The sequence below is a fragment of the Populus trichocarpa genome, chromosome 5, assembly GCF_000002775.5.
Source record: "Populus trichocarpa isolate Nisqually-1 chromosome 5, P.trichocarpa_v4.1, whole genome shotgun sequence".
In the NCBI taxonomy this organism is placed as follows: Eukaryota; Viridiplantae; Streptophyta; class Magnoliopsida; order Malpighiales; family Salicaceae; genus Populus; species Populus trichocarpa.
The window spans coordinates 3,172,863-3,200,146 of NC_037289.2; the positions used below are offsets into that span (position 1 = coordinate 3,172,863).

Genomic DNA, 27,284 nt, shown 5'->3' on the forward strand with positions numbered 1-27,284 from the left:
TTCTCAGATACTTGCGTCAAACAAGACTGAGAAGTTCAACTAGGTTGGTTCCTGTTTATTTTTTTATCAGTGTTAAAACACTTCCTGCGCGAAAACACGAGCAGCTCTCATTACTAGTTGATGCACTGCTCCTGCATCATTACAATAGTATTCCTCTTGTCCTTTTCTAATCATCTTGCTAACTTGAAAAAGAAAACATACAAATATATATATATATATATATATATTTTGGGTGAAGGATAGCAAAATGTTTATTAGTCGAGTGACGACACTAAACTCCAATTCATGGGAACATTAGCCCCTTTAAGCTCTAATTAACAACCTATCTCTCTCGCTCTTAACAATCTTCATTGTCCGTTTAGTGACACCGCTTAGCTTCATATGGGACTGCGCTGCGGTGGAATCGGTTTTTTATTAAATTTTATTTTTTAAAACAATTAAAATTTTAATATTTTTAGATTGTTTTGATATAGAAAACTGCCATCATGTACAAGCGAGATCAGCAGGAACAGTATCATAGGTTTCGAGCTTCAGGGAGGCACAAAGAACAAAGAATCCTACAACGTAAGTAAATTTAACTACTTGGAATTGACTTACACTCTTCATTTATTTAGCACCAACGCAATTTCCAAAGGAATATTGAAGTTGACAGATTCAAGCAAACTAACGAAGAGAGACAAAATGTAGTTTGGATTCACAAGATTAGACTCTGTCCCTCTTGCACGTCCATTTGCCCTCATAAAAGACCCTATTCCTCCTACTCTAAAACAACCAATTTATTTCTACTTAGATTTTGTACAGTGGCAAAATACCATGAAAAGCAAGAATACAAGGCAAAACATGCCATTAACTCCAAATTCGTTATTGGACAAGTAGTAGAGCATAAACTCTACAAGTAGTGTGGAAGTCGAAACCTCTAAAAAAAAATTTATCCCACTTGAAAAATAAAAAAGATTTTAATGATGGTTATAAAATAAGAAGTTGAAAACTCAATTTTAAAAGAAAGAGTTTCCATGTAAGGTGAGTTTTGAGCTTAAATCTACATGTCTACTTGCTTGTGTCGAGCTTAGGCTTCAGGTATGAGTTTGGTTTTGTCGTAAAATAATTTTTGATCAACATAATATAATTCTATGCTTCTGTAGAGTCCTCTTTTCCAGAAAACTGTTATACTGTAGATTCACATGATGATGGCAACCGAGGTATCCTTCACCATTTCTTAACGCGCTCTGAAAATGTAGATTCTCTGGATAGATGAGACTCTGCTGACCATTTGTCTCTACGGCAAGATTGCCAGCCTTGTCAACAACGCCTTCAGATCAGCTCCAAGAAAACCTGTTGTAACTTGGATAATAGAACAAGGTTAAAAGAACCCTCGAGTTCACTTTTTTGAAGCATTCCTTTGTTAGGATTAGTAGAGGTCACGATGTTAGGTGCAGATTCCAAACTTGAAATACCTACTTCAAGTTAAAAAATTCATCGCATAAAGGAAAACAAGACTGGTCATTGTATACTTTGTACTTTATACACATAGATTCAAGTCAAAACACAATGCAAGGTGAGATCCAGTGCCAAAAACAGATCCCAGGAAGTCACCCTAGATGTTACAGATCATTCATTAAAGTTAAAGAACAGAGTATCGTTATAACTCGCAAGAGGCTCATCAGCCTACAACGTCACTTGATAGGAAAATGTCACTTCATTTTTCTACCTTGAGAGCTTCCACGCATAAATTGGCTTATGATTTCATCTTGAGATTCTAAATCCAATAACATCTGAAATGTAGATAAATTCACCGAGAATCTTTTACCAACCATTTCATCAATAAGTCGTATAGCAGTTGATGAGTCCTGATTTTGAAGAAATCCTTGAATCATAACATTATATGAGCAACTGTTTGGCAAGAAGCCATCATCTTCCATTTTTCTAAATAAATCGTATGCTTCATCTGACAGCCCTTCTTTCAGCAGTCCCTTGATCATGACAGTGTATGTCCGTATATCAGGCCGTGTTCCATCCCCAAAAAGCTTAGAAAATAGTTCCTTCGCAACTTCAAGCTTCCCAGCGATAAACATGCCTTCAATAAGGATAGTATAATGGACAATATTAGGTTCTAGTTTCTTCTCTTTCATTGACTTGAGCAGTTTTAATGCCTCATCCAAATGCCCATGCTTGCAGAAGCCATCTAGTAAAATCACATAAGTCACCAAATTTGGATGCGGGCCATAAGAACACATCTCCTTGAAAAGATTGAGAGCTTCCTTAGGTCTTCCTAATTGGCACAGACCTTGCATAAGAGTGCTGTAGGTGACAGTATCAGGATTCAATGCTTTATTATGCTTTATGATACATTTCAGCAAGGAGTGATTTTGCCTCATCCATCCTTCTACTTTTGCAATATCCATTGATCAAGATGTTGTAACTATGTGCACCAGGTGCACAACCCTTGCGAATCATGATTTCAAACACCTTCTTGGCCTCATTCATTAGGCGCTGCAAACAGTACCCATCCATCAAAGCATTGTAAGTGGAAATATCTGGCTCTACACCTTTTTCAGTCATTGTTTCAAAGACAAGCCGAGCTTCTGAAACCATTCCTTCTTTGCACAGCCCATCAACCAAAATAGTGAGGGTCACTGTATCTGGCATAACATCCCTGCCAACCATTTCTTTGAACAATCTAGTAGCTTCATTCAGTTGTCCTAAAATGCAAAAACCATGGACCATGCAGTTGTAAGTAAAAACATTTGGTGGAATGCCCCGATCCAGCATTTCAGATAAGAATTCCATGGCGTCATTTACTAGCCTATCTTTGCAAAGGTTGTCTATGATTGTATTATATGTCACCACATCTGGCTTGCACCCATTTGGTTCCATCTTCTTGAACACGTGAACAGCCACATTTCTGTTGCCAGATTTGAACAAACCTTTGATTATAGTATTATAGCTAATCACATTAGGCTCATGCCCTCTCCGTAACATCTCATTAAACAATCCTCCTGCCTCTTTAATCTTTCCCTCATTGCAGAGACCATTAATGAGTGCATTGAATGTGCTAGCAGTGGGATGAATACCCAGTTTGAACATTTTACCCAAGATAGAGACAGCAAAATCAACATGGTTCAAGCGACAAAGGCAGTTAATCAATACATTTAGAGAATAAACATTGTGGGTAACACCGAACAAATCCATTTGATTGCACAAAGAGACAACAGTTGAATACTGTTTCTTTTTAGCGAAGGACCCTAGGAATTTGCCAAATTCCGCAACAGATGGCCTAGGATTCATGCGGACCATGCGATAGAATGAAGCCAAAGCATCATCAATACTGATGTTAGTGCTATTATTACTAACAAACCCACCATTGTTTTGAGGCAAAGAAGGTTTCCTAGTACAAGCAGAAGTGGAGATGTGGTGATGATTGAAGAATAAGAAAGAAGAAGGAAAGATACCCATTTCCATATGTTGTTGAAGAATCCGAAAATCAGAAGCAGTAGCTCTATAAGCGCTTTTCCGCGTGAACATCATCATTGTTAGGTTAAAAAGCTGCGTTGTCTCTGACTGTTCCTCACCTCCTTCAAAGCCGAAGATGAAAGCTTTTCCAATCTACTCTCTGTCTCTTTCTTAAGCTATACACTTGTTGCTTTGACTTTCTATCATTTCCCCTTGAACAAATCATATTGCAAAACAAATTTGGAGTCCTTAAATTGTTATCATATATATTAAAAGAGTTTTTTTTAATTGTAATAATATTTATTTTTAAAGTATATTTTATTTAAAAATATATTAAAATAATTTTTTTATATTTTATAAAATTTATTTTTTACTTCACTTGATTAAAACGATATAAAATTATTTAAAAAAATTAAAATAAAAAAAATAAGAATCAATTTAAAAAAATACTTTTAAAACACAAAAACAGAATGTTTTTAAATAAGTAATCTATATATGGAAAGTTTTATGTTGTGGTTTTAGTAATTTTTGATATTTTATTTGTTATGTTTTGTGGTTTGTTTTGATAAAAAAAATTGGATATAAGAAAAATAAAGAAAATAAAATCTATGATCCACATAAAATAATAAGAATATTTTCACTTGTGAATTATCTCTTATACTTGTATCTTTTTTTTTAAAGTAGATTCAGAGTAATTAATAAATAAATACTAGTTAGTCTCCGAGCACAATAAATTTTATTATGTATGTAATGTTTTATATGAACAATGTTATTTTTTTTATTTTGATTATTGAACTTTTTTAATTGTAATTTCATCCTCTAAAATTAAATTAGCAAATTTTTATATGTTCAGATTTCTTTTGATTTGTATTTTTATATATATACAAAATGTATAAGGATATTATGGTAATGAATTAACACAAATTATATTGATCTCTTTTAAGCATTATTAAACTAAAAAAAAACATAGAAAAATATCAATCATTATATAAAAATAAATGGAACATTAATTAATATTTAAATAAAAATAATTAACATAAAAGAAAAAAAAAAGATCAGATGACAATGACCTTAGTCTTTCATAAAAAAGCCTACCCCAGCGTGACTAATATTTTATTTTTTTATCTTATTTTTGGAGCAAATATAATATTGTTTACTCTAGTTATTTTTTATTGTAACAAACAACAAGTCATCTGTTATGATAGGTGATTGTCAGCTACTAAATTGTTTTTTGATCACCTCCTATGATAAAAAAATCAGTGTTTAAGTATTTGGATTCTAAAAATTCATTTTTCTATTTGTTTTTACCTGAAAACATCTAAAACAATCTCACATGAAATGCAATAAACTCGTTCCTAGCTCCAAAACACACTCTAATCACTTTAAAAAAATAATTAAATGAAAAAAAAAATAATGAACCGGATCAATTTTTTTCCGGCATGGTTATAGAAAAAATCACCTTCATTGAACTTTTCTCAAAAAGACGAACCTATTGATACAAATATCAATATTTTTTATAGTTGGAATATGATCATCTGAGTATTTTCTCTCTTTTTAAAATTTTTGGATTGATTTTCTCTCTCCTTTCTTAATATATAGGTAGTGTTTGATTATTTTTTCAAGGCAGAAGAGACATAGGAAAAGAAGAAAGAAAAGAAGACGAAGAGAGAATTGTGTTTGACAATGATGTAAGACAAACCGATTATATTTATATTATGTTTGGTTATGGTGCACACGATATAAGAAAATATGAAAAAATCTATTTTATTCTTAATGTGTATTGTTGTTAAATTTACATATTTTAAAAAATATTTAGATTTTTTTTTAATTTAGTTTATATTAAGTGATGAAATTAATAATGTTATAATAACTTTAGTTACAAAACTAGGACTAATCTAACAGGTTGACCCGAAATCAGGTCAACCTGGGATCTAGACTGTCTGAGTTTAAGAAGAAATAGATAAAAGATTGACTCAACCTAACCTGATAAAAAACTCATGTCAACCCGAGATAGAACATGAGTCAAAAACTCGTTGAATTTTTTGAAAATTATTTTTGGTCGAAAGAAGGTTGCTTAGATTATTTTTTTAAAAAAATTGGGTTAAATGAGTTAACTATCCCGACTCGTGACCTGAATCTTATCTTGAATTAAGTTTTAAGATTATAATAATTATTATTTTTATTTATATAGTGACTCGGACCAACCCATGATAAACAACTGATTCATGACTTGGGCCTCACCCTGGTCAATCATGAGTCTTTTTCCACTCAACCCCGTGACTCTTCCTCAACTCTGGGTGTCTTGAGTCCAGCTTTGCCTGAACCATTTATGAAAGGAACCCAATGGGCAATGGACCGTTTTTCTTTTTATTTGAAGCCCAGGACTATATACCCTTGTTGACTTTCACTCGCTTTCTTGTTCAATATGACCACGAGTCAAGGGGAAAGAGGGAGTCTGGGGTATAAATAGTGTTCATTGAACAACATGGATAAATGGAGTGTGTTGGTGAAACACAATGATATAATTAAACTTTCCATTGGCAGAATATCTGCTTGTAAATTATGAAATCTAATAATAGGATTGGTGGCAATGCAGGATAAACAGCTCTGGATCAGCAGCAGATTGAACTTCTTGGTTTCGTGCTTGTCTTTGGAGAGGGGGGACGGGATGGCAGAAGAATAAAAAACCACACCCATCCCTGGTTCCCCATGGAGAAATGAAGTTTCTGATGATGGATTGAGCTCGTACATACGTTTTCCAATACCCTGCAGTTGCATTGATAGAAAAGTTAGTTGATCACTGCTGGTTTCCCGATCTGAAGTTCCAAGATGTTAATTGTTCGAGAAGCCAGCTTGTAGATCATCATGATCTTATTTAAGCAATTAAGTGGCTTGTAGATCATCATGATCTTATTTAAATATTTTTTTAGATATCCATAGAAGATAGCTTTGAATAGTTGGTAAAAAAATCGGGTTAATAAGATGTTAGTGATAAGTAGTTCAAGTTAAGCATGAAAGTCAGAAAAAATATTTATCCAATTGTTAAAAAAATTATTTTGTATAATGATATTTAAAAATAAGAATTTTGGTATCTTTATTGAGTTATTAAAATTGTCAAAATTACATTAGTCATTGACTTAAATTTCTTTTTCTTGCTCATGAATGGATGATTCTAAATTTGAAAATTTAACTTCTCAATTATTCGATCCTATCTTTTAATATCAGTGATGTAACAACAATTTTCTAACAATCCAGTGCCAAAAACAGATCCCAGGAAGCCACCCTTGATGTTGCAGATCATTCATTAAAGTTAAAGAACAGAGTATCGTTATAACTCACAAGAGGCTCATCAGCCTACAACGTCACTTGATAGGAAAATGTCACTTTATTTTTCTACCTGGGGAGCTTCCACGCATAAATTGGCTTATGATTTCATCTTGAGATTCTAAATCCAGTAACATCTGAACTGTAGACGAATCCGCCGAGAATCTTTTACCAACCATTTCATTAATAAGTCGTATAGCAGTTGATGAGTCCTGATTTTGAAGAAATCCTTGAATGATAACATTATATGAGCAACTGTTTGGCAAGAAGCCATCATCTTCCATTTTTCTAAATAAATCGTATGCTTCATCAGACAGCCCTTCTTTCAGCAGTCCCTTGATCATGACAGTGTATGTCCGTATAGGAGGCCGTATTCCATCAGCAAAAAGCTTGGAAAATAGTTCCTTCGCAACTTCAAGCTTCCCAGCGATAAACATGCCTTCAATGAGAATAGTATGATGGACGATGTTAGGCTCTAGTTTCTTCTCTTGCATTGACTTCAGCAGTTTTAATGCCTCATCCAAATGCCCATGTTTGCAGAAGCCATCTAGTAAAATCGAGTAAGTCACCAAATTTGGAAGCAGGCCATAAGAACACATCTCCTTGAAAATATTTAGAGCGTCCTTAGGTCTCCCAAATTGGCACAGACCTTGCATAAGAGTGCTGTAGGTGACAGTATCAGGATTCAATGCTTTATGATACATTTCAGCAAGCAGTGATTTTGCCTCGTCCATCCTTCTACTTTTACAAAATCCATTGATCAAGATGTTGTAACTACGTACATCAGGTGCACAACCCTGGCGAGCCATGATTTCAAACACCTCCTTGGCCTCATTCATTTGGCGCTGTAAACAGTACCCATCCATCAAAGCATTGTAAGTGTAAATGTTTGGCTCTACACCTTTTTCAGTCATTGTTTCAAAGACACACCGAGCTTCTGAAACCATTCCTTCTTTGCACAGCCCATCAACCAAAATAGTGAAGGTCACTGTATTTGGCATAACATCCCTACCAACCATTTCTTTGAACAGTCTAGTAGCTTCATTCAGTTGTCCTAAATTGCAAAAACCATGGACTATAGAGTTGTAAGTAAAAACATTTGGTGGAATGCCCCTCTCCACCATTTCAGATAAAAATTCCATGGCGTCATTTACTAGCCTATCTTTGCAAAGGCTGTCTATGATTGTACTATATGTCACAACATTTGGCTTGCACCCATTTTGTTCCATCTTCTTGAACACGTCAACAGCCATACTTGTGTTGCCGGTTTTGCACAAACCATTGATTACAGTAGTATAACTAATCACATTGGGCTCATGCCCTCTCTTTACCATCTCATTAAACAACTCTACTGCTTCTTTAATCTTTCCCTCATTGCAGAGCCCATTAATGAGTGCATTGAAAGTGATAGCATCGGGATGAATACCAAGTTTGAACATCTTGCCCAAGACAGAGACAGAAAAATCAACATGGTTCAAGCGACAAAGGCAGTTAATCAATATATTTAGAGAATAAACATTGTGGGTGACTCGAAACAAATCCATTTGATTGCACAAAGAGACAACAGTAGAGTACTGTTTTTTTTTGGCAAAGGAGCCTAAGAATTTGCCAAACTCCACAACAGAAGGTCTAGGATTGATGCGGACCATGCGATAGAATGAAGCCAAGGCATCATCAATACAAACGTTATTGCTATTATTACTAACAAACCCATCATTGTTTTTAGGCAAAGAAGGTTTCTTTGTAGAAGTAGAAGTAAGAAAGTGGTGATGATTGAAGAATAAGAAACAAGGGAAATCAGGAAGAAAAGGAGAGATACCCATTTCCATTTGTTGTTGTTGAAGCTGAAAAGCAGAAGCAGAAGCTCTAAAAGCGCTTTCCCGCATGAACGCCATCACTGTTAGGTTAAAAAGATGCTGTCTCTCTGACTGTTCCTCTCCACCTTCGAAGCCGAAGATAAAGGCTTTTCCACTCAACCCCGTGACTCGTCCTCAATTCTGGGTGTCTTGTCTTCCGCTTCGCCTGAACCGTTTATGAAAGGAACCCAATGGGCAAGGGACCGTTCTCCTCTTAACTAATCTTCTGAAAATACTCGAATTATTTTAAGAAATTAAAAATATTCTTAAATTAACATACATTTCAACATAAATAAAACCCTTTAAAAAAAAAACAATCATGAAAATGCGTAGCCTTTGTATTCGATTAAGTCACGTTTAGTATTTCATTATTGGACAAATTAATTATAAAATGTAAATTAATTTTTTAGGACTTTAATATGCATAGCCTTTGCAAGCAGAAATTACCGTCTAGAATGATCCTTAATATGCTTGATTCGTAAAAATCAAGCAAACTTGAGGTACTTTATCATGCTGCATCCTAAAATATCGAAATTAAACCTAATAAGAGATATGTATTTATTAATACAAAACAACAATCAAAGCTATAATCTAGCTGGTGAGGATAATCGGTTCTCACCGGAGATGCCGGGTTCCAGTCTCGGTGATTTATATGAATTTAACCACAGCTTTAGATTTCCAGACATTTTCTCAAATTCAAACACCGGCCCCTCAAAGCTTGGGGTAAATATATGTCCAATTACTTCTGAAGTACAGAAACATTCCATGACAAACTGTCAAAATGCTTACGGATTTTTTAAAATAATTTTGGCATGAAAAAATATTAATTAATTTTTTTTATTGTTTTTTAATAGTTTTAATATGTTGATTTTAAAAATAAAATATTTTCATATGAAAAATTATTTTAAAAAGTAATCTGCACTGCAATTAGTTGAAAAAATGCTGCCGCAAAATATGTGACTGGGAAATATGTGGTAAGAAACAAGAAGTTCCAAATCCATGGAGGAGGGCCAGCTGCCGGTCATATTTATTAGATGACGCCAAATCAGAAAATAAAACGCCCAAAAGCCCTTAAAATCCTAAGAACGGGAGATCAATATTCTTCTGTTCTCGCTCCAAAACCCTAAGCTAACAGAATTTCCTTGAAAGTAAACATTGAAACACCTCAGGAAGGACATGAAATTTACAGACACATTTCAAAGAACATGACATTCTATGTAGAGCAGAAGTTATGAAATAAACTTAAAAATCAAGGGAAACAGTTTTATCCAGTCAGTTCTCAATCACCACTCCACATTTCCCAAACTAGATTATTTTTGAGTTGATACTTGTATCTTTACAAGCACAATTAAAAATATATCAGATTTCACAGTTTGATTTTTTGGATTAAGATAATATTTAACTCAAGATTAAAGATATAATCTTCTTTGAAGGCTCGAAAGCTGCTGCATACAATTTGGCATTAATCAAAGGAACAACAAGATGTTCTAATGGCAAGAATCCTTCTTAAATCTCCTCACCTCATTTTCTGCAGAATTGCAGTTTAATCCCGATCGAGAAAAAGAAATAATGTACCTGGTCAATACTGTCCAAATACTTCATTTAGCCAAGAAGAATAGAACAACAGCAAAGCTTAAAGGAGTTGAGCAAGCCTTGTTACACGATGGGTGGAGAGACAAGAAGTATTAATTGAGACTGAGAAATGAGAAGAAGCACGCAGGCCTTTTTGCGAGTGTATACCATAAATACAAGCAGCCATCCACTTAAAACAACCTGTCTGCAGACTCTGGAAATCAAAACCTGAATCAAACAATTCGAGTACCATGCAAATAACCACTTGAAATGCATAAAACATCCTAAGCTTGTGCTACTGCTTCTGTAGAGTCCTCTTTTCAAGAAAACCGTTAAAACTGTAGATTGTCATGATGATGGCAACCGAGGTATCCTCCACCATTTCCGCATGAGTTCTAAAACTGTAGATTCTCTGGATAGATGAGACTCTGCTAACCATTTCTCTCTACAGAAAGATTGCCAGCCTTGTCAACAGCACATTCAGATCAGCTCCAATAAAACCCGCAGTAACTTGGATAAAAGAACAAGATGAAGAGAACCCTCGAGTTCACTTTTTTGAATCATTCCTTTGTTAGGATTAGTAGAGGTCACATGTTAGGTGCAGATTCCAAACTTGAAAAACCTACTTCAAGTTAAAAAATTCAGCACATAAAGGAAAACAAGACTGGTTATTGTATACTTTGGACTTTGTACTACATAGATTCAAGTCAACACACAATGCAAGGTGAGCTCTAGTGCCAAAAACAGATCCCTAGAAGTCACCCTAGATGTTACAAACAATTCAATAAAGTTAAAGAACCGAGTATCGTTATAACTCACAAGAGGCTCATCAACCTACTATGTCACTTGATAGGGAAATGTCACTTCATTTTTTTACCTTGAGAGCTTCCACGCATAAATTGGCTTATGATTTCATCTTGAGATTCTAAATCCAATAACATCTGAAATGTAGACAAATCCGCCGAGAATCTTTTACCAACCATTTCATCAATAAGTCGTATAGCACTTGATGAGTCCTGATTTTGAAGAAATCCTTGAATGATAACATTATATGAGCAACTGTTTGGCAAGAAGCCATCATCTTCCATTTTTCTAAATAAATCGTATGCTTCATCTGACAGCCCTTCTTTCAGCAGTCCCTTGATCATGACAGTGTATGTCCGTATATCAGGTCGTATTCCATCCCCAAAAAGCTTGGAAAATAATTCCTTCGCAACTTCAAGCTTCCCAGCGATAAACATGCCTTCAATAAGGATAGTATAATGGACAATATTAGGTTCTAGATTCTTCTCTTGCATTGACTTGAGCAGTTTTAATGCCTCATCCAAATGCCCATGTTTGCAGAAGCCATCTAGTAAAATCACATAAGTCACCAAATTTGGAGGCGGGCCATAAGAACACATCTCCTTGAAAAGATTGAGAGCTTCCTTAGGTCTTCCTAATTGGCACAGACCTTGCATAAGAGTGCTGTAGGTGACAGTATCAGGATTCAATGCTTTATGATACATTTCAGCAAGGAGTGATTTTGCCTCATCCATCCTTCTACTTTTGCAATATCCATTGATCAAGATGTTGTAACTATGTGCACCACGTGCACAACCCTTGCGAATCATAATTTCAAACACCTCCTTGGCCTCATTCATTTGGCGCTGTAAACAGTACCCATCCATCAAAGCATTGTAAGTGGAAATATTTGGCTCTACACCTTTTTCAGTCATTGTTTCAAAGACATGCCGAGCTTCTGAAACCATTCCTTCTTTGCACAGCCCATCAACCAAAATAGTGAAGGTCACTGTATCTGGCATAACATCCCTGCCAACCATTTCTTTGAACAATCTAGTAGCTTCATTCAGTTGTCCTAAATTGCAAAAACCATGGACCATGCAGTTGTAAGTAAAAACATTTGGTGGAATGCCCCGATCCAGCATTTCAGATAAGAATTCCATGGCGTCATTTACTAGCCTATCTTTGCAAAGGTTGTCTATGATTGTATTATATGTCACCACATCTGGCTTGCACCCATTTTGTTCCATCTTCTTGAACACGTGAACAGCCATATTTCTGTTGCCAGATTTGAACAAACCTTTGATTATAGTATTATAGCTAATCACATTAGGCTCATGCCCTCTCCGTACCATCTCATTAAACAATCCTACTGCCTCTTTAATCTTTCCCTCATTGCAGAGACCATTAATGAGTGCATTGAATGTGCTAGCAGTGGGATGAATACCCAGTTTGAACATTTTACCCAAGACAGAAACAGAAAAATCAACATGGTTCAAGCGACAAAGGCAGTTAATCAATATATTTAGAGAATAAACATTGTGGGTAACACCGAACAAATCCATTTGATTGCACAAAGAGACAACAGTAGAGTACTGTTTTTTTTTGGCAAAGGAGCCTACGACTTTAACAAATTCCACAACAGAAGGCCTAGGATTCATGCGGACCATGCGATAGAATGAAGCCAAAGCATCATCAATACTGATGTTAGTGCTATTATTACTAACAAACCCACCATTGTTTTGAGGCAAAGAAGGTTTCCTAGTACAAGCAGAAGTGGAGATGTGGTGATGATTGAAGAATAAGAAAGAAGAAGGAAAGAAACCCATTTCCATATGTTGTTGAAGAATCCGAAAATCAGAAGCAGTAGCTCTATAAGCGCTTTTCCGCGTGAACATCATCATTGTTAGGTTAAAAAGCTGCGTTATCTCTGACTGTTCCTCACCTCCTTCAAAGCCGATGATGAAAGCTTTTCCAATCTACTCTGTGTCTTTCTTAAGCTATACACTTGTTGCTTTGACTTTCCATCATTTCCCCTTGAACAAAACATATTGCAAAAAAATTCTGAGTCCTTAAATCGTTATCATATATATTAATTTTTTTTTTAATTATAATAATGTTTATTTTTTAAAGAATTTTTTATTTAAAAATATATTAAAATATTATTTTTATTTTTAAATTTTTTTTAAACTTACGATATAAAATTATTTAAAAAAATTAATTTAAAATTAAAAAAATTAAAAATCAATATTTTAAAAAAACAATTTGAAACACAAACCGTTTCTAAAAAAATGATCTACGCATAGAAAATTTTATGTTGTGGTTTATTTGTTATATTTTTGTGGTTTATTTTGAAAAAACAAATATAGGTATAAGAAAAATAAAAAAAAAAATTTATGATCCACCAAAAACAATAAAATATATTCTCACTCATAATTTATCTCTTATACTTGTATCTTTTTATTTCTTTTAAGTAGATTTGAGAGAGTAATTAATAAATACATACTAATTACTTTCCACATTAACAATGTTATTTTTTTTTATTTTGATTATCAAACTTTTTTAATTGCAATTTCATCCTCTAAAATTACATTACCAGGTTTTTATATGTTGAGATTTCTTTTGATTTGTATTTTTTTATATAAACAAAATGTCTAAGGATATTCTGATAATGAATTAACACAAATTATATTAATCTTTTTTAAGCATTATAAAACTAAAAAAAAACATAGAAAAATATCAATCATTATTTAAAAATAAATGGGACATTAATTAATATTTAAATAAAAATAATTAATATGAAAGAAAAAAAAAGATTAGACGACGATGACCTTGGCCTTTCATAAAAAAGCCTACCCCAGCCTGCCTGGTAGTTTATTGTTTTTATCTTATTTTTGGAGAAAACGTAATATTGTATGCTCTAGTTATTTTTTTATTGTAATAAACAACAAATCATCTACTATGATAGGTGATTGTCAACTATTAAATAGTTTTTTGATTACCTCCTATGAAAAGAAAATCAGTGTTTAAGTATTTGGATTCTAAAAATTCATTTTTCTATTCGTTTTTACCTGAAAACATCTAAAACAATCTCACATGAAATGCATTAAACTCGTTCCTAGCTCCAAAACACCCTCTAATTACTCTAAAAAAATAATTAAATGAAGAAAAAAATAATGAACCTTGATCAACTTTTTTTCGGCATGGTTATAGCAAAAATCACATTCATTGAACTTTTTTCAAGAAGACGAATCTATTGACACAAAAATCAATATTTTTTGTAGTTGGAATATGATCATATGAGTATTTTCTCTCTTTAAATTTTTATCTCTCTCCTATCTTAACATATAGGTAGTGTTTGATTATTTTTCCAGGATAGAAGAGACATAGGAAAAGAAGAAAGAAAAAAGGACAAAGCGAATTGTGTTTGACAGTGATGTACAAGATAAACCGACTATATTTATATCATGTTTGGTTATGGTGCGCACAATATAATAAAATATAAAAAATTTATTTTATTCTTAATATGTATTGTTGTCAAATTTACATATTTTAAAAAATAATTAAATTTTTTTTTACTTTAGTTTATATTAAGTGATGAAATTGATAATATTATAATAATTCTAGTTACAAAACTAGAACTAATCTAACAGGTTGACCCGAAATCACGTCAACCCGAGGTCTAAACTATCTGAGTTTAAGAAGAAATATATAAAAGATTGACTCGACCTAACCTGATCAAAAACTCAGGTCAACCCGAGATATAACATAGGTCAAAAACTTGTTGAATTTTTTAAAAATTATTTTTTATCGGAACAAGATTGCTTTGATTATTTTTAAAAAAAGATTGGGTTAACCGAGTTAACCTTCCCAACCTGTAATCTAAACTTTGCCTTGAGTTAAGTTTTAAAATTATGATAATAATTATTTTTATTTATGTAGTAACTCGAATCAACCCACGATAACCATCCGTCCCATAACTTGGACCTTACCCTGCTCAATCATGAGTTGACTTTTAAAACTATTATTGTAATAATAATAATAATTTTTTTTTTCCTTATTGCACCTCCAGCTAAGTCTTAATTGGCCCCGCCTTATTTGCAATGCCTTGCTATTAACACATGATGTATGATGAGGTAGGTTAGGTGCTAGATAAGCATTCCCACCATCATGCTTGAGAAACAGTATAACATGATCAATACCAGAAACAGGCATCTTGTATCAGGGTTTGGCTCTTGCTTTCGTTACTTTTTTGAATCATTCCTATGTTAGGATTAGTTGAGGTCACAATGTTAGGTGCAAATTCAAAACTTGGAATACCTATTTTAAGATTAGAAAATTCATCAAATAATGGAAAACAAGACTGGTTATTGTATGCATTAAAGTTAAAGATCTTTGTATTGTGATAACTCACAAGAGGTACAGCAGCCTGCAATGTCACTTGATAGGAAAATGTCACTTCATTTTTCTACCTCGAGAGCTTCCACTCATAAATCGGCTTATGATTTCATCGTCGGATTCCAGATCCAGTAACATCTGAAATGTAGTTGAATCCGCTGAGAATCCTTTACCAACCATTTCATCAATAAGTCGTACAGCAGTTGATGAGTCCCGAATTTGAAGAAACCCTTGAATGATAACATTATAAGAGCAACTGTCCGGCATGAAGCCATCATCTTCCATTTTTCTAAATAATCTGTATGCTTCATCTGACAGCCTTTCTTTAAGAAGACCCTTGATCATGACACTGTATGTATGTACAGTAGGTCGTATTCCATCGACAAAAAGCTTGGAAAATAGTTCCTTTGCAACTTCAAGCTTCCCAGCGATAAACATGCCTTCAATAAGAATGGTATAAAAGACGATATCAGGTTCTAATTTCTTCTCTTGCATTGACTGGAGCAGTTTTAATGCCTCGTCCAAATGTCCATGTTTCCAGAAGCCATCTAGCAAAATCGAGTACGTCACCAAATTTGGAAGCAGGCCAGTAGAACACATCTCCTTGAAAAGATTTAGAGCTTCCTGAGGTCTCCCTACTTGGCACAGGCCTTGCATAAGAGTGCTGTAAGTGACAGTATCAGGAGTCAATTCTTTTTCAGACATTTCAGCAAGGAGTGACTTTGCCTCGTCCATCATTCTACTCTGGCAATATCCATTGATCAAGATGTTGTAACTATGTACAACAGGTCCACAACCCTTGCGAACCATGATTTCAAAAACCTTCTTGGCCTCATTCATTTGGTGTTGTAAACAGTACCCATCCATCAAAGCATTGTAAGTGTAAATATTTGGCTCTACACCTTTTTCAGTCATTGTTTCAAAGACACACCGAGCTTCTGAAACCATTCCTTCTTTGCACAGCCCATCAACCAAAATAGTGAAGCTCACTGTATCTGGCATAACATCCCTGCCAACCATTTCTTTGAACAATCTAGTAGCTTCATTCAGTTGTCCTAAATTGCAAAAACCATGGACTATGGAGTTGTAAGTAACAACATTTGGTGGAATGCCCCGATCCAACATTTCAGATAAGAATTCCATGGCGTCATTTACTAGCCTATTTTTGCAAAGGTTGTCTATGATTGTATTATATGTCACCACATTTGGCTTGCACCCATTTTGTTCCATCTTCTTGAACACGTGATCAGCCATATTTCTGTTGCCAGATTTGAACAAACCATTGATTATAGTATTATAGCTAATTACATTGGGCTCATGCCCTCTCTTTACCATCTCATTAAACAACTCTACTGCTTCTTTAATCTTTCCCTCATTGCAGAGCCCATTAATGAGTGCATTGAAAGTGATAGCATCGGGATGAATACCAAGTTTGAACATCTTGCCCAAGACAGAGACAGAAAAATCAACATGGTTCAAGCGACAAAGGCAGTTAATCAATATATTTAGAGAATAAACATTGTGGGTGACTCGAAACAAATCCATTTGATTGCACAAAGAGACAACAGTGGAGTACTGTTTTTTTTTGGCAAAGGAGCCTAAGAATTTGCCAAACTCCACAGCAGAAGGTCTAGGATTGATGCGGACCATGCGATAGAATGAAGCCAAGGCATCATCAACACAAACGTTATTGCTATTATTACTAACAAACCCATCATTGTTTTTAGGCAAAGAAGGTTTCTTTGTAGAAGTAGAAGTAAGAAAGTGGTGATGATTGAAGAATAAGAAACAAGGGAAATCAGGAAGAAAAGGAGAGATACCCATTTCCATTTGTTGTTGTTGAAGCTGAAAAGCAGAAGCAGAAGCTCTAAAAGCGCTTTTCCGCATGAACACCGTCATTGTTAGGTTAAAAAGATGCTGTCTCTCTGACTGTTCCTCTCCACCTTCGAAGCCGAAGATAAAGGCTTTTCCACTCAACCCCGTGACTCGTCCTCAATTCTGGGTGTCTTGTCTTCCGCTTCGCCTGAACCGTTTATGAAAGGAACCCAATGGGCAAGGGACCGTTCTCCTCTTAACTAATCTTCTAAAAATACTCGAATTATTTTTAAAAATTAAAAATATTCTTAAATTAACAAACATATCAACATTAAACCCTTTAAAAAAAAAAAAAACAATCATATAAATGCGTAGCCTTTGTATTCGATTAAGTCACGTTTAGTATTTCATTCCATATCAGATTGGAATTGGACAAATTAATTATATAATATAAATTAATTTTTTTATACTTTTTTATATTTTAATGTATTAATATTAAGAATAATTTTTAAAAATTTAAAAAATATTATTTGAATATATTTACCATAAAAACAATATTTTAAAAAATAACTACTGTCAAACTGTTAATCACTTTTAAATAAAATATAGTTAATAATTAATTTATCTTTATTATGAATAGAAACGTTTTGAAAATTAATTTTTTTTAAATAAATTATTTAAAATTATTTTTATATGTTTTTGAATTATTTTAATGTGTTGATATTAAAAATAATTTTAAAAAATTAAAAAAAATATTATTTTAATATATTAAAAAAAAACTGTTTGCGTAACCGTTTTTACTTCTCAAAGCCTGGGGTAAATATCTGTCCAATTGCTTCAAGTACAGAAACATTCCATAGCAAACTGTCAAAATGTATATATATGGATCAATGCTGTGTTTTTTTAAAATATTTTGGGCTTGTGAAAATATTAATTAATTAATTTATTTTTATTGTTTTTTAATATTTTTAATAAATTGATATTGAAAATTAAAAAAAAACTGAAAAAAAATTATTTTTATATAAAAAACTATTTTAGAAAGTAATTTGCACTGCAATCTCAAGTACTTGAAAAAATGCTGCCGTGGAATGTGTAACTGGGAAATATTTTGTAAGAAACAAGAAGTTCCAAATCCATGGAGCAGGGCCAGCCTAATCAGAAAATAAAACGCCCAAAAGCCCTTAAAATCCTAAGAACGGGAGATCAATATTCTTCTAGTCTTTGGATTTGAAGAAAAAAAGAAACAACTCTACTCTGTTCTTGCACCGAAACCCTCAGCTAACAGAATTTCCTTAAAAGTAAACACTGAAACACCTCAGAAAGAACATGAAATTTACAGACACATTTCAAAGTAGCATGTTGGGTTTGGGAAATCGATAAAAGAACATGACATTCTATGTAGAGCAGAAGTTATGAAATAAACTTTAAAATCAAGGGAAAATAGTTTTATCCAGTCAGTTCTCAATCATCACTCCACATTTCCCAAACTATGCTCTGTTTATATAATAAGCTGGGATGACGATATAGCTATATGATGCCTAAAATAGTGCTGCTCCCTGTCAAATACATCAGGGATTGGCTCAAATAATGCCAGCTGCTTTAAAGCTGAAACTCTATGCGAATAAGCAGTTTTAATTTTTCTGTGATACCAACTTTAAGTTTTTGAAGAATGGTTACCTTCTCAATGTTCTGCAATCCAATTGATGAGAATCAAAGAAGGGAACCAGCAACTTCAAATTGAGGGAATACAACTATTTATCAGATTTCACGGTTTAAGTTTTAGGATTAAGATAATATTTAACTCAAGATTAAAGATATAATCTTCTTTGAAGGCTCGAAAGCTGCTGCATACAATTTGGCATTAATCAAAGGAACGACAAGATGTTCTAATGGCAAGAATCCTTCTTAAATCTCCTCACCTCATTTTCTGCAGAATTGCAGTTTAATCCTGATCGAGCAAATGAATAATGTACCTGGTCAATACTGTACAAACACTTCATTTAGCCAAGAAGAATAGAACAACAGCAAAGCTTAAAGGAGTTGAGCAAGCCTTGTTACACGATGGGTGGAGAGACAAGTCTCCTTGTACAGCAACAAGAAGAATTAATTGAGACTGAGAAATGAGAAGCAGCACGCAGGACTTTTTGCGAGTGTATACCATAAAGACAAGCAGCCATCCACTTAAAACAACCTGTCTGCAGACTCTGGAAATCAAAACCTGAATCAAACAATTCGAGTACCATGCAAATGACCACTTGAAATGCATAAAACAACCTAAGCTTGTGTTACTGCTTCTGTAGAGTCCCTCTTTTCAAGAAAACCGTTAAAACTGTAGATTTTCATGATGATGGCAACCGAGGTATCCTCCACCATTTCCGCATGTGTTCTAAAATTGTAGATTCTCGGGATAGATGAGACTCTACCAACCAGTTCTCTCTACAGATAGACTGCCAGCCTTGTCAACAGCACATTCAGATCAGCTCCAAGAGAACCTGCTGTAACTTGGATAAAAGAACAAGATGAAGAGAACCCTCGAGTTCACTTTTTTGAATCATTCCTTTGCTAGGATTAGTAGAGGTCACAATGTTAGTAGCAAATTCAAAACTTGAAATGCCTATTTCAAGTTACAAAATTCATCGCATAAAGGAAAACAAGACTGGTTACTGTACACTCTGTACTTTATACACAGATTCAAGTCAATGCACAATGCAAGGTGAGCTCTAGTGCCAAAAACAGATCCCTAGAAGTCACCCTGGATGTTACAAACAATTCAATAGAGTTAAGGAACTGAGTACTGTGATACCTAACAAGTGGTTAAGCAGCCTACAACGTCACTTGATAGGGAAATGTCACTTCATTTTTCTATCGACAGCTTCCACGCATAAATCGACTTATGATTTTATCATGAGATTCCAGATCCAGTAACATCTGAAATGTAGACGAATCTGCCGAGAATCTCCTACCAACCATTTCATCAATAAGTCGTATAGCAGTTGATGAGTCCTGATTTTGAAGAAATCCTTGAATGATAACATTATATGAGCAACTGTCCGGCAAGAAGCCATCATCTTCCATTTTTCTAAATAAATCGTATGCTTCATCTGACAGCCCTTCTTTCAGCAGTCCCTTGATCATGACAGTGTATGTCCGTATAGTAGGCCGTATTCCATCAGCAAAAAGCTTGGAAAATAGTTCCTTTGCAACTTCAAGCTTCCCAGCGATAAACATGCCTTCAATAAGAATAGTATAAAGGACGATGTTAGGCTCTAGTTTCTTCTCTTGCATTGACTTGAGCAGTTTTAATGCCTCATCCAAATGCCCATGTTTGCAGAAGCCATCTAGTAAAATCGAGTAAGTCACCAAATTTGGAAGCAGGCCATAAGAACACATCTCCTTGAAAAGATTTAGAGCGTCCTTAGGTCTCCCAAATTGGCACAGACCTTGCATAAGAGTGTTGTAGGTGACAGTATCAGGTGTCAATGCTTTATGATACATCTCAGCAAGGAGTGATTTTGCCTCAGCCATCCTTCTACTTTTGCAAAATCCATTGATCAAGATGTTGTAACTCTGTACATCAGGTGCACAACCCTTGCGAACCATGATTTCAAACACCTTCTTGGCCTCATTCATTTGGCGCTGTAAACAGTACCCATCCATCAAAGCATTGTAAGTGTAAATATTTGGCTCTACACCTTTTTCAGGCATTGTTTCAAAGACACGTTGAGCTTTTGAAACCATTCCTTCTTTGCACAGCCCATCAACCAAAATAGTGAAGGTCACTGTATCTGGCATAACATCCCTACCAACCATTTCTTTTAACAATCTAGTAGCTTCATTCAGTTGTCCTAAATTGCAAAAACCATGGACTATGGAGCTGTAAGTAATAACATTTGGTGGAATGCCCCGATCCAGCATTTCAGATAAGAATTCCATGGCATCATTAACTAGCCTATCTTTGCAAAGGCAGTCTATGATTATACTATAGGTCACCACATCTGGTTTGCACCCGTGTTGCTCCATCTTCTTGAATACGTGAACAGCCATACTTGTGTTGCCAGTTTTGCACAAACCATTGATTACAGTAGTATAACTAATCACATTAGGCTCATGCCCTTGCCGTACCATCTCATTAAACAATCCTACGGCCTCTTTAATCTTTCCCTCATTGCAGAGCCCATTGAGTAGAGTAGTGAATGTGATAACATCAGGCTGAATACCCAGTTTGAACATTTTACCCAAGACAGAGACAGCAAAATCAACATGGTTCGAGCGACAAAGGCAGTTAATCAATATAGTTAGAGAATAAACAGTGTGGGTAACACCGAACAAATCCATTTGATTGCACAGAGAGACAACAGTAGAATACTGTTTCTTTTTGGCAAAGGACCCTAAGAATTTGCCAAATTCCACAACAGAAGGCCTAGGATTCACGCGGACCATGCGACAGAATGAAGCCAAGGCATCATCAATACTAATGTTATTGCTAATATCACTAACAACCCCACCACTTTTTTTAGGCAAAGAAGGTTTCTTAGTACAAGAAGAAGTTGCGAAGTGGTGGTGATTGAAGAATAAGAATGGGAAATCAGGACGAAAAGGAAAGATACCCATTTCCATAAGTTGTTGTTGAAGCTGAAAAGCAGGAGCAGAAGAAGCAGTAGCTCTAAAAGCGCTTTTCCGCATGAACATCATCATTGTTAGGTTAAGAAGATGCTGTCTGTCTTACTGTTCCTCTCCTCCTTCGAAACCGAAGATGAAAGCTTTTCCACTCAACTCCGTATCTCTCTCTCAATTCTGGGTGTCTTGCCTTCTTGGGTTCAGCTTCGCCAGAACCATTTATGAAAGGAACCCAAAGGGCAATGGACCATTTTACTTTTTATTTGAAGCCCAAAACGTTATACACTTGTTGTCTTTCACTTTATATCATTTCACCCTTGGTATGTACTATGTACATGAACATACGAGAAACTTTGGCTCTTGCTTTCATCACTTTACCTGATGCATCTTAGCAGCCAAGCCATAACCAGACAGGGTTACAAAGAAAGTAGCTCTATGATCATCTCCAAGCATGCCAATCCATGATGTTTTAAAAGTAAGACAGGCTTCTAGTAGAAAACTTGGCATCTCTATATCATAAAAATGGGAGAATCTGTAGAAGAATCCTTCACATCTCCACTGGTATTGCCTCACAAAACTGAAGTTACGCAGTTCACAATTGTAGTGCATTGATCATAAAATCAGAACTGTTAAAACTATCTTCCATCAATAATACTTTTTCTCTTTTTTGCTTCCAACATCCATCTTGCTTTGTAGTCTTAATCAACGACTTAGAAATTAGAAAACTGTCATCATGTATAAGCGAGATCAGCTGAAACAGTATCATAGGTTTCGAGCCTCAGGGAGGCACAAAGAACAAAGAATCCTGCAACGTAAGTGAATTTAACTACTTGGAAAAGACTTACACTCTTCATCTAGCACCAACGCAATTTCCAAAGGAATATTGAAGTTGGCAGATTCAAGCAAACTAACGAAGAGAGACATAATGTAGTTCGGATTCACAAGATTAGACTGTGTCCCTCTTGCACGTCCATCTGTCCTCATAAAAGACTCCATTCCTCCTTGCACTACTCTAAAACAGCCAATTTATTTCTACATAGATTTTGTACAGTGGAAAATTACCAAGAAAAGCAAGAATACAAGGGCAAAACATGCCATTAACTCCAAATTCGTTATTGGACAAATAGTAGAGCATAAACTCTACTAAGTAGTGTAGAAGTGGAAACCTCTAAAAAACTTTTATCCCACTTGAAAAAAAAAACAAGATTTTAATAATGGTTATAAAATAGATAGTTGAAAAGTTAAATTTTAAAAGACTGCAAGATGAGTTTTGAGCTTAATCTACATTCAGACTTGCTCCACTCGAGCTCGGGTTTCAGGTATGAGTTTGGTTTTATTGTAAAATAATTTTTGATCAACCTAATATAATTCTATGCTTCTGTTAAACTGTTAAACTGTAGATTCACATGATGATGGCAACCGAGGTATCCTTCACCATTTCTGCACGTGTTCTGAAACTGTAGATTCTCTGGATAGATGAGACTCTGCTAACCAATTGTCTCTACAGCAAGATTGCCAGCTTTATCAACAACACCTTCAGATCAGCTCCAAGAAAACCTGTTGTAACTTGGATAATAAAACAAGGTTAAGAGAACCCTCGAGTTCACTTTTTTGAAGCATCCCTTTGTTAGGATTAGTAGAGCTCACGATGTTAGGTGCAAATTCCAAACAAGAAATACCTACTTCAAGTTAAAAAATTCATCGCATAAAGGAAAAGAAGACTGCTTATTGTATACTTTGTACTTTATACACATAGATTCAAGTCAACACAATGCAAGGTGAGATCCAGTGCCAAAACAGATCACAGGAAGTCACCCTAGATGTTACAGATCATTCATTAAAGTTAAAGAACAGAGTATCGTTAGAACTCACAAGAGGCTCATCAGCCTACAACGTCACTTGATAGGAAAATGTCACTTTATTTTTCTACCTTGAGAGCTTCCACGCATAAATTGGCTTATGATTTCATCTTGAGATTCCAAATCCAATAACATCTGAACTGTAGACGAATCCGCCGAGAATCTTTTACCAACCATTTCATCAATAAGTCGTATAGCAGTTGATGAGTCCTGATTTTGAAGAAATCCTTGAATGATAACATTATATGAGCAACTGTCTGGCAAGAAGCCATCATCTTCCATTTTTCTAAATAAATCGTATGCTTCATCTGACAGCCCTGCTTTCAGCAGTCCCTTGATCATGACAGTGTATGTCCGTATAGTAGGCCGTATTCCATCAGCAAAAAGCTTGGAAAACAGTTCCTTCGCAACTTCAAGCTTCCCAGCGATAATCATGCCTTCAATAAGAATAGTACAAAGGACGATATCAGGTTCTAATTTCTTCTCTTGCATTGACTTGAGCAGTTTTAATGCCTCATCCAAATATCCATGTTTGCAGAAGCCATCTAGCAAAATCGAGTAAGTCATCATATCTGGAAGCAGGCCAGAAGAACACATCTCATTGAAAAGATTGAGAGCTTCCTTAGGTCTTCCTAATTGGCACAGTCCTTGCATAAGAGTGCTGTAGGTGACAGTATCAGGATTCAATGCTTTATGATACATTTCAGCAAGGAGTGATTTTGCCTCATCCATCCTTCTACTTTTGCAATATCCATTGATCAAGATGTTGTAACTATGTACATCAGGTGCACAACCTTCGTGAATCATGATTTCAAACACCTTCTTGGCCTCATTCATTTGGCGCTGTAAACAGTACCCATCCATCAAAGCATTGTAAGTGTAAATGTTTGGCTCTACACCTTTTTCAATCATTGTTTCAAAGACACGTTGAGCTTCTGAAACCATTCCTTCTTTGCACAGCCCATCAACCAAAATAGTGAAGGTCACTGTATTTGGCATAACATCCCTACCAACCATTTCTTTGAACAATCTAGTAGCTTCATTCAGTTGTCCTAAATTGCAAAAACCATGGACTATGGAGCTGTAAGTAACAACATTTGATGGAATGCCCCTCTCCACCATTTCAGATAAGAATTTCATGGCATCATTAACTAGCCTATCTTTGCAAAGGCTGTCTATGATTGTACTATATGTCACCACATCTGGTTTACACCCATGTTGTTCCATCTTCTTGAACACGTCAACAGCCATACTTGTGTTGCCAGTTTTGCACAAACCATTGATTATAGTATTATAGCTAATTACATCGGGCTCATGCCCTTGCCGTACCATCTCATTAAACAACTCTTCTGCCTCTTTAATCTTTCCCTCCATACAGAGCCCATTGAGTAGTGTATTGAATGTGATAACATTAGGTTGAATACCCAGTTTGACCATCTTTCCCAAGATAGAGACAGCAAAATCAACATGGTTCAAGCGACAAAGGCAGTTAATCAATGCACTTAGAGAATAAACATTGTGGGTGACTCCAAACAAATCCATATGATTGCACAAAGAGACAACAGTTGAATACTGTTTCTTTTTAGCGAAGGACCCTAAGAATTTGCCAAATTCCACAACAGATGGCCTAGGATTCACGCGGACCATGCGATAGAATGAAGCCAAAGCATCATCAATACTAATGTTAGTGCTGTTATTACTAACAAACCCACCATTTTTGTGAGGCAAAGAAGGTTTCTTAGTACAAGCAGAAGTGGAGATGTGGTAATGATTGAAGAATAAGAAAGAAGGAACGATACCCATTTCCATATGTTGTTGAAGATTCCGAAAATCAGAAGCAGTAGCTCTAAAAGCGCTTTTCCGCGTGAACATCGTTATTGTTAGGTTAAAAAGCTGCGGTATCTCTGACTGTTTGTTCCTCACCTTCTTCGAAGCCGAAGATGGAAGCTTTTCCAATCTATTATGTGTCTCTTTCTTAAGCTACACTTGTTGCTTTGACTTTCTATCATTTCCCCTTAAACAAAACATGTTGCCAACAAATTTTGGAGTCCTGAAATTGTTATCAAATATATTAATAGTTTTTTTTTTAACTAAATTTTATTTTTTAAATTATTTTTTATTTAAAAATATATTAAAATAATATTTTTTAAATTTTTTTAAATTTATTTTTACCTCTATCGTATTAAAACGATATAAAATTATCAAAAACAATTAATTTGAAAAAAAAAATAAAAAATTTATTTTAAAAAAAAATAATTTTAAAACAAAAAAACAAATCAGGTGGTGTATGTATGAAAATTTTTTATGTTGTGGTCTTAATAATTTGTGGTATTTTATTTGTTATTTTTTGTGTTTTATTTTAATAAAAAGAAATGGATATAAGAAAAATAAAATATACAAGGCACCAAAAGCGATAAAAAAAAATTTTCATTCATGATCTATCTCTCATACTTGCATCTTTTTATTTCTTTAAAGTAGGTTCAAGAGAGTAATTAATAAATAGACACTAGTTGCTTCCAATTTTATAGTGTATGTGTTTTATATGAACAATGTTAATTTTTTTTTATTTTGATTATCGAACCTTTTTAATTACAATTTCATTATCTAAAATTACATTACCAAGTTTTACATGTTGAGATTTATTTGATTTGTACACACACACACACAAAGTCTATAAGGATATTCTAGTAATGAATTAACACAAATTATATCAATCTCTTTTAAGCATTATAAAACTAAAAAAAAACATATAAAAATATCAATCATTATTTAAAAATAAATTGGACATTAATTAGTATTTAAATAGAAAAAATTAGTATGAAAGACAAAAAAAAGGTTAGACAATGATGAGCTTAGCCTTTCATAAAAAAAGCCTATCCCTGCATGCGTGATAGTTTATTTTTTTTATCTTAAATATTTTTAAAGCAAACATAATATTGTTTGCTCTAATTTATTTTGCCATAACAAATAACATGGTAGATGATTGTTGACTTACTAAATAGTTTTTTGATCACCTTTTATCAAAAAATCAGCATTCAAGAAAATGAATAAAAAAAATTAATGAACCTTGATTAACTTTTTCTCGACATGATTATAGAAAAAACCATCTTTATTTAACTTTTCTTAACAAAATGAACCTATTAACATAATGATCGACGTTTTTGTAGTTTGAAAGTCATTTGAGCATTTTCTCTCTCTTTAAATTTTTTGTTTGATTTTCTCTCTTCTTTTTCAGTATATAAGTAGCGTTTTATTACTTTTCCAGGATAAAAAGACATAGGAAACAAGACAGAAAAAAAAAACGAAAAGAATATTGTGTTTGACAGTAATGTACAAGATAAAGTGATTGTATCTATATCATGTTTGGTTATGATGAATAATATATAATAAAATATAAAAAAAATTATTTTATCCTTAATTTGTATTGTTGTGAAACTTATATATTTAAAAAAATAATTAAATATTAATTTTTTTTCATATTTTAGTTTATATTGAATGTTAAAATTAATAATATTATAATAACTTTAATTATAAAATTAGAATTAATTTGACGGGTTTACCCGAAAACCGGTCGATATATAATGTCAGAGAACAAACATTGGGGGTGACT

The 27,284-nt window shown here is 34.2% G+C and overlaps 1 protein-coding gene across 24 annotated transcripts; it reads right to left on the reverse strand.

Moving 5' to 3' along the window:
• Positions 1-1,481: 1,481 nt before the first annotated feature.
• Positions 1,482-25,694, reverse strand: LOC18098939 (putative pentatricopeptide repeat-containing protein At1g12700, mitochondrial). 24 transcript variants are annotated; one of them, XR_008059136.1, is made up of 4 exons: positions 20,777-22,443; positions 11,080-11,793; positions 6,765-6,847; positions 1,482-1,605 (listed from the first exon to the last, which is right to left on the reverse strand). XR_008059136.1 is itself a non-coding variant. In XM_052452678.1 (4 exons), the coding sequence occupies exons 1-4, from the start codon at positions 25,544-25,546 to the stop codon at positions 6,831-6,833; spliced, it is 1,818 nt and encodes a 605-aa protein (XP_052308638.1). In that variant the 5' UTR covers positions 25,547-25,694; the 3' UTR covers positions 6,719-6,830. The 24 variants fall into 24 exon arrangements, 22 of the variants coding, with proteins under 22 accessions (XP_052308621.1, XP_052308624.1, XP_052308633.1 ...); XM_052452678.1 differs by lacking the exon at positions 1,482-1,605 and adding an exon at positions 24,574-25,694 and having other exon boundaries at positions 6,719-6,847; positions 20,777-20,890; XM_052452680.1 differs by lacking the exon at positions 1,482-1,605 and adding an exon at positions 24,574-25,694 and having other exon boundaries at positions 6,719-6,847; positions 11,080-11,373; positions 20,357-20,890.
• Positions 25,695-27,284: the final 1,590 nt, after the last annotated feature.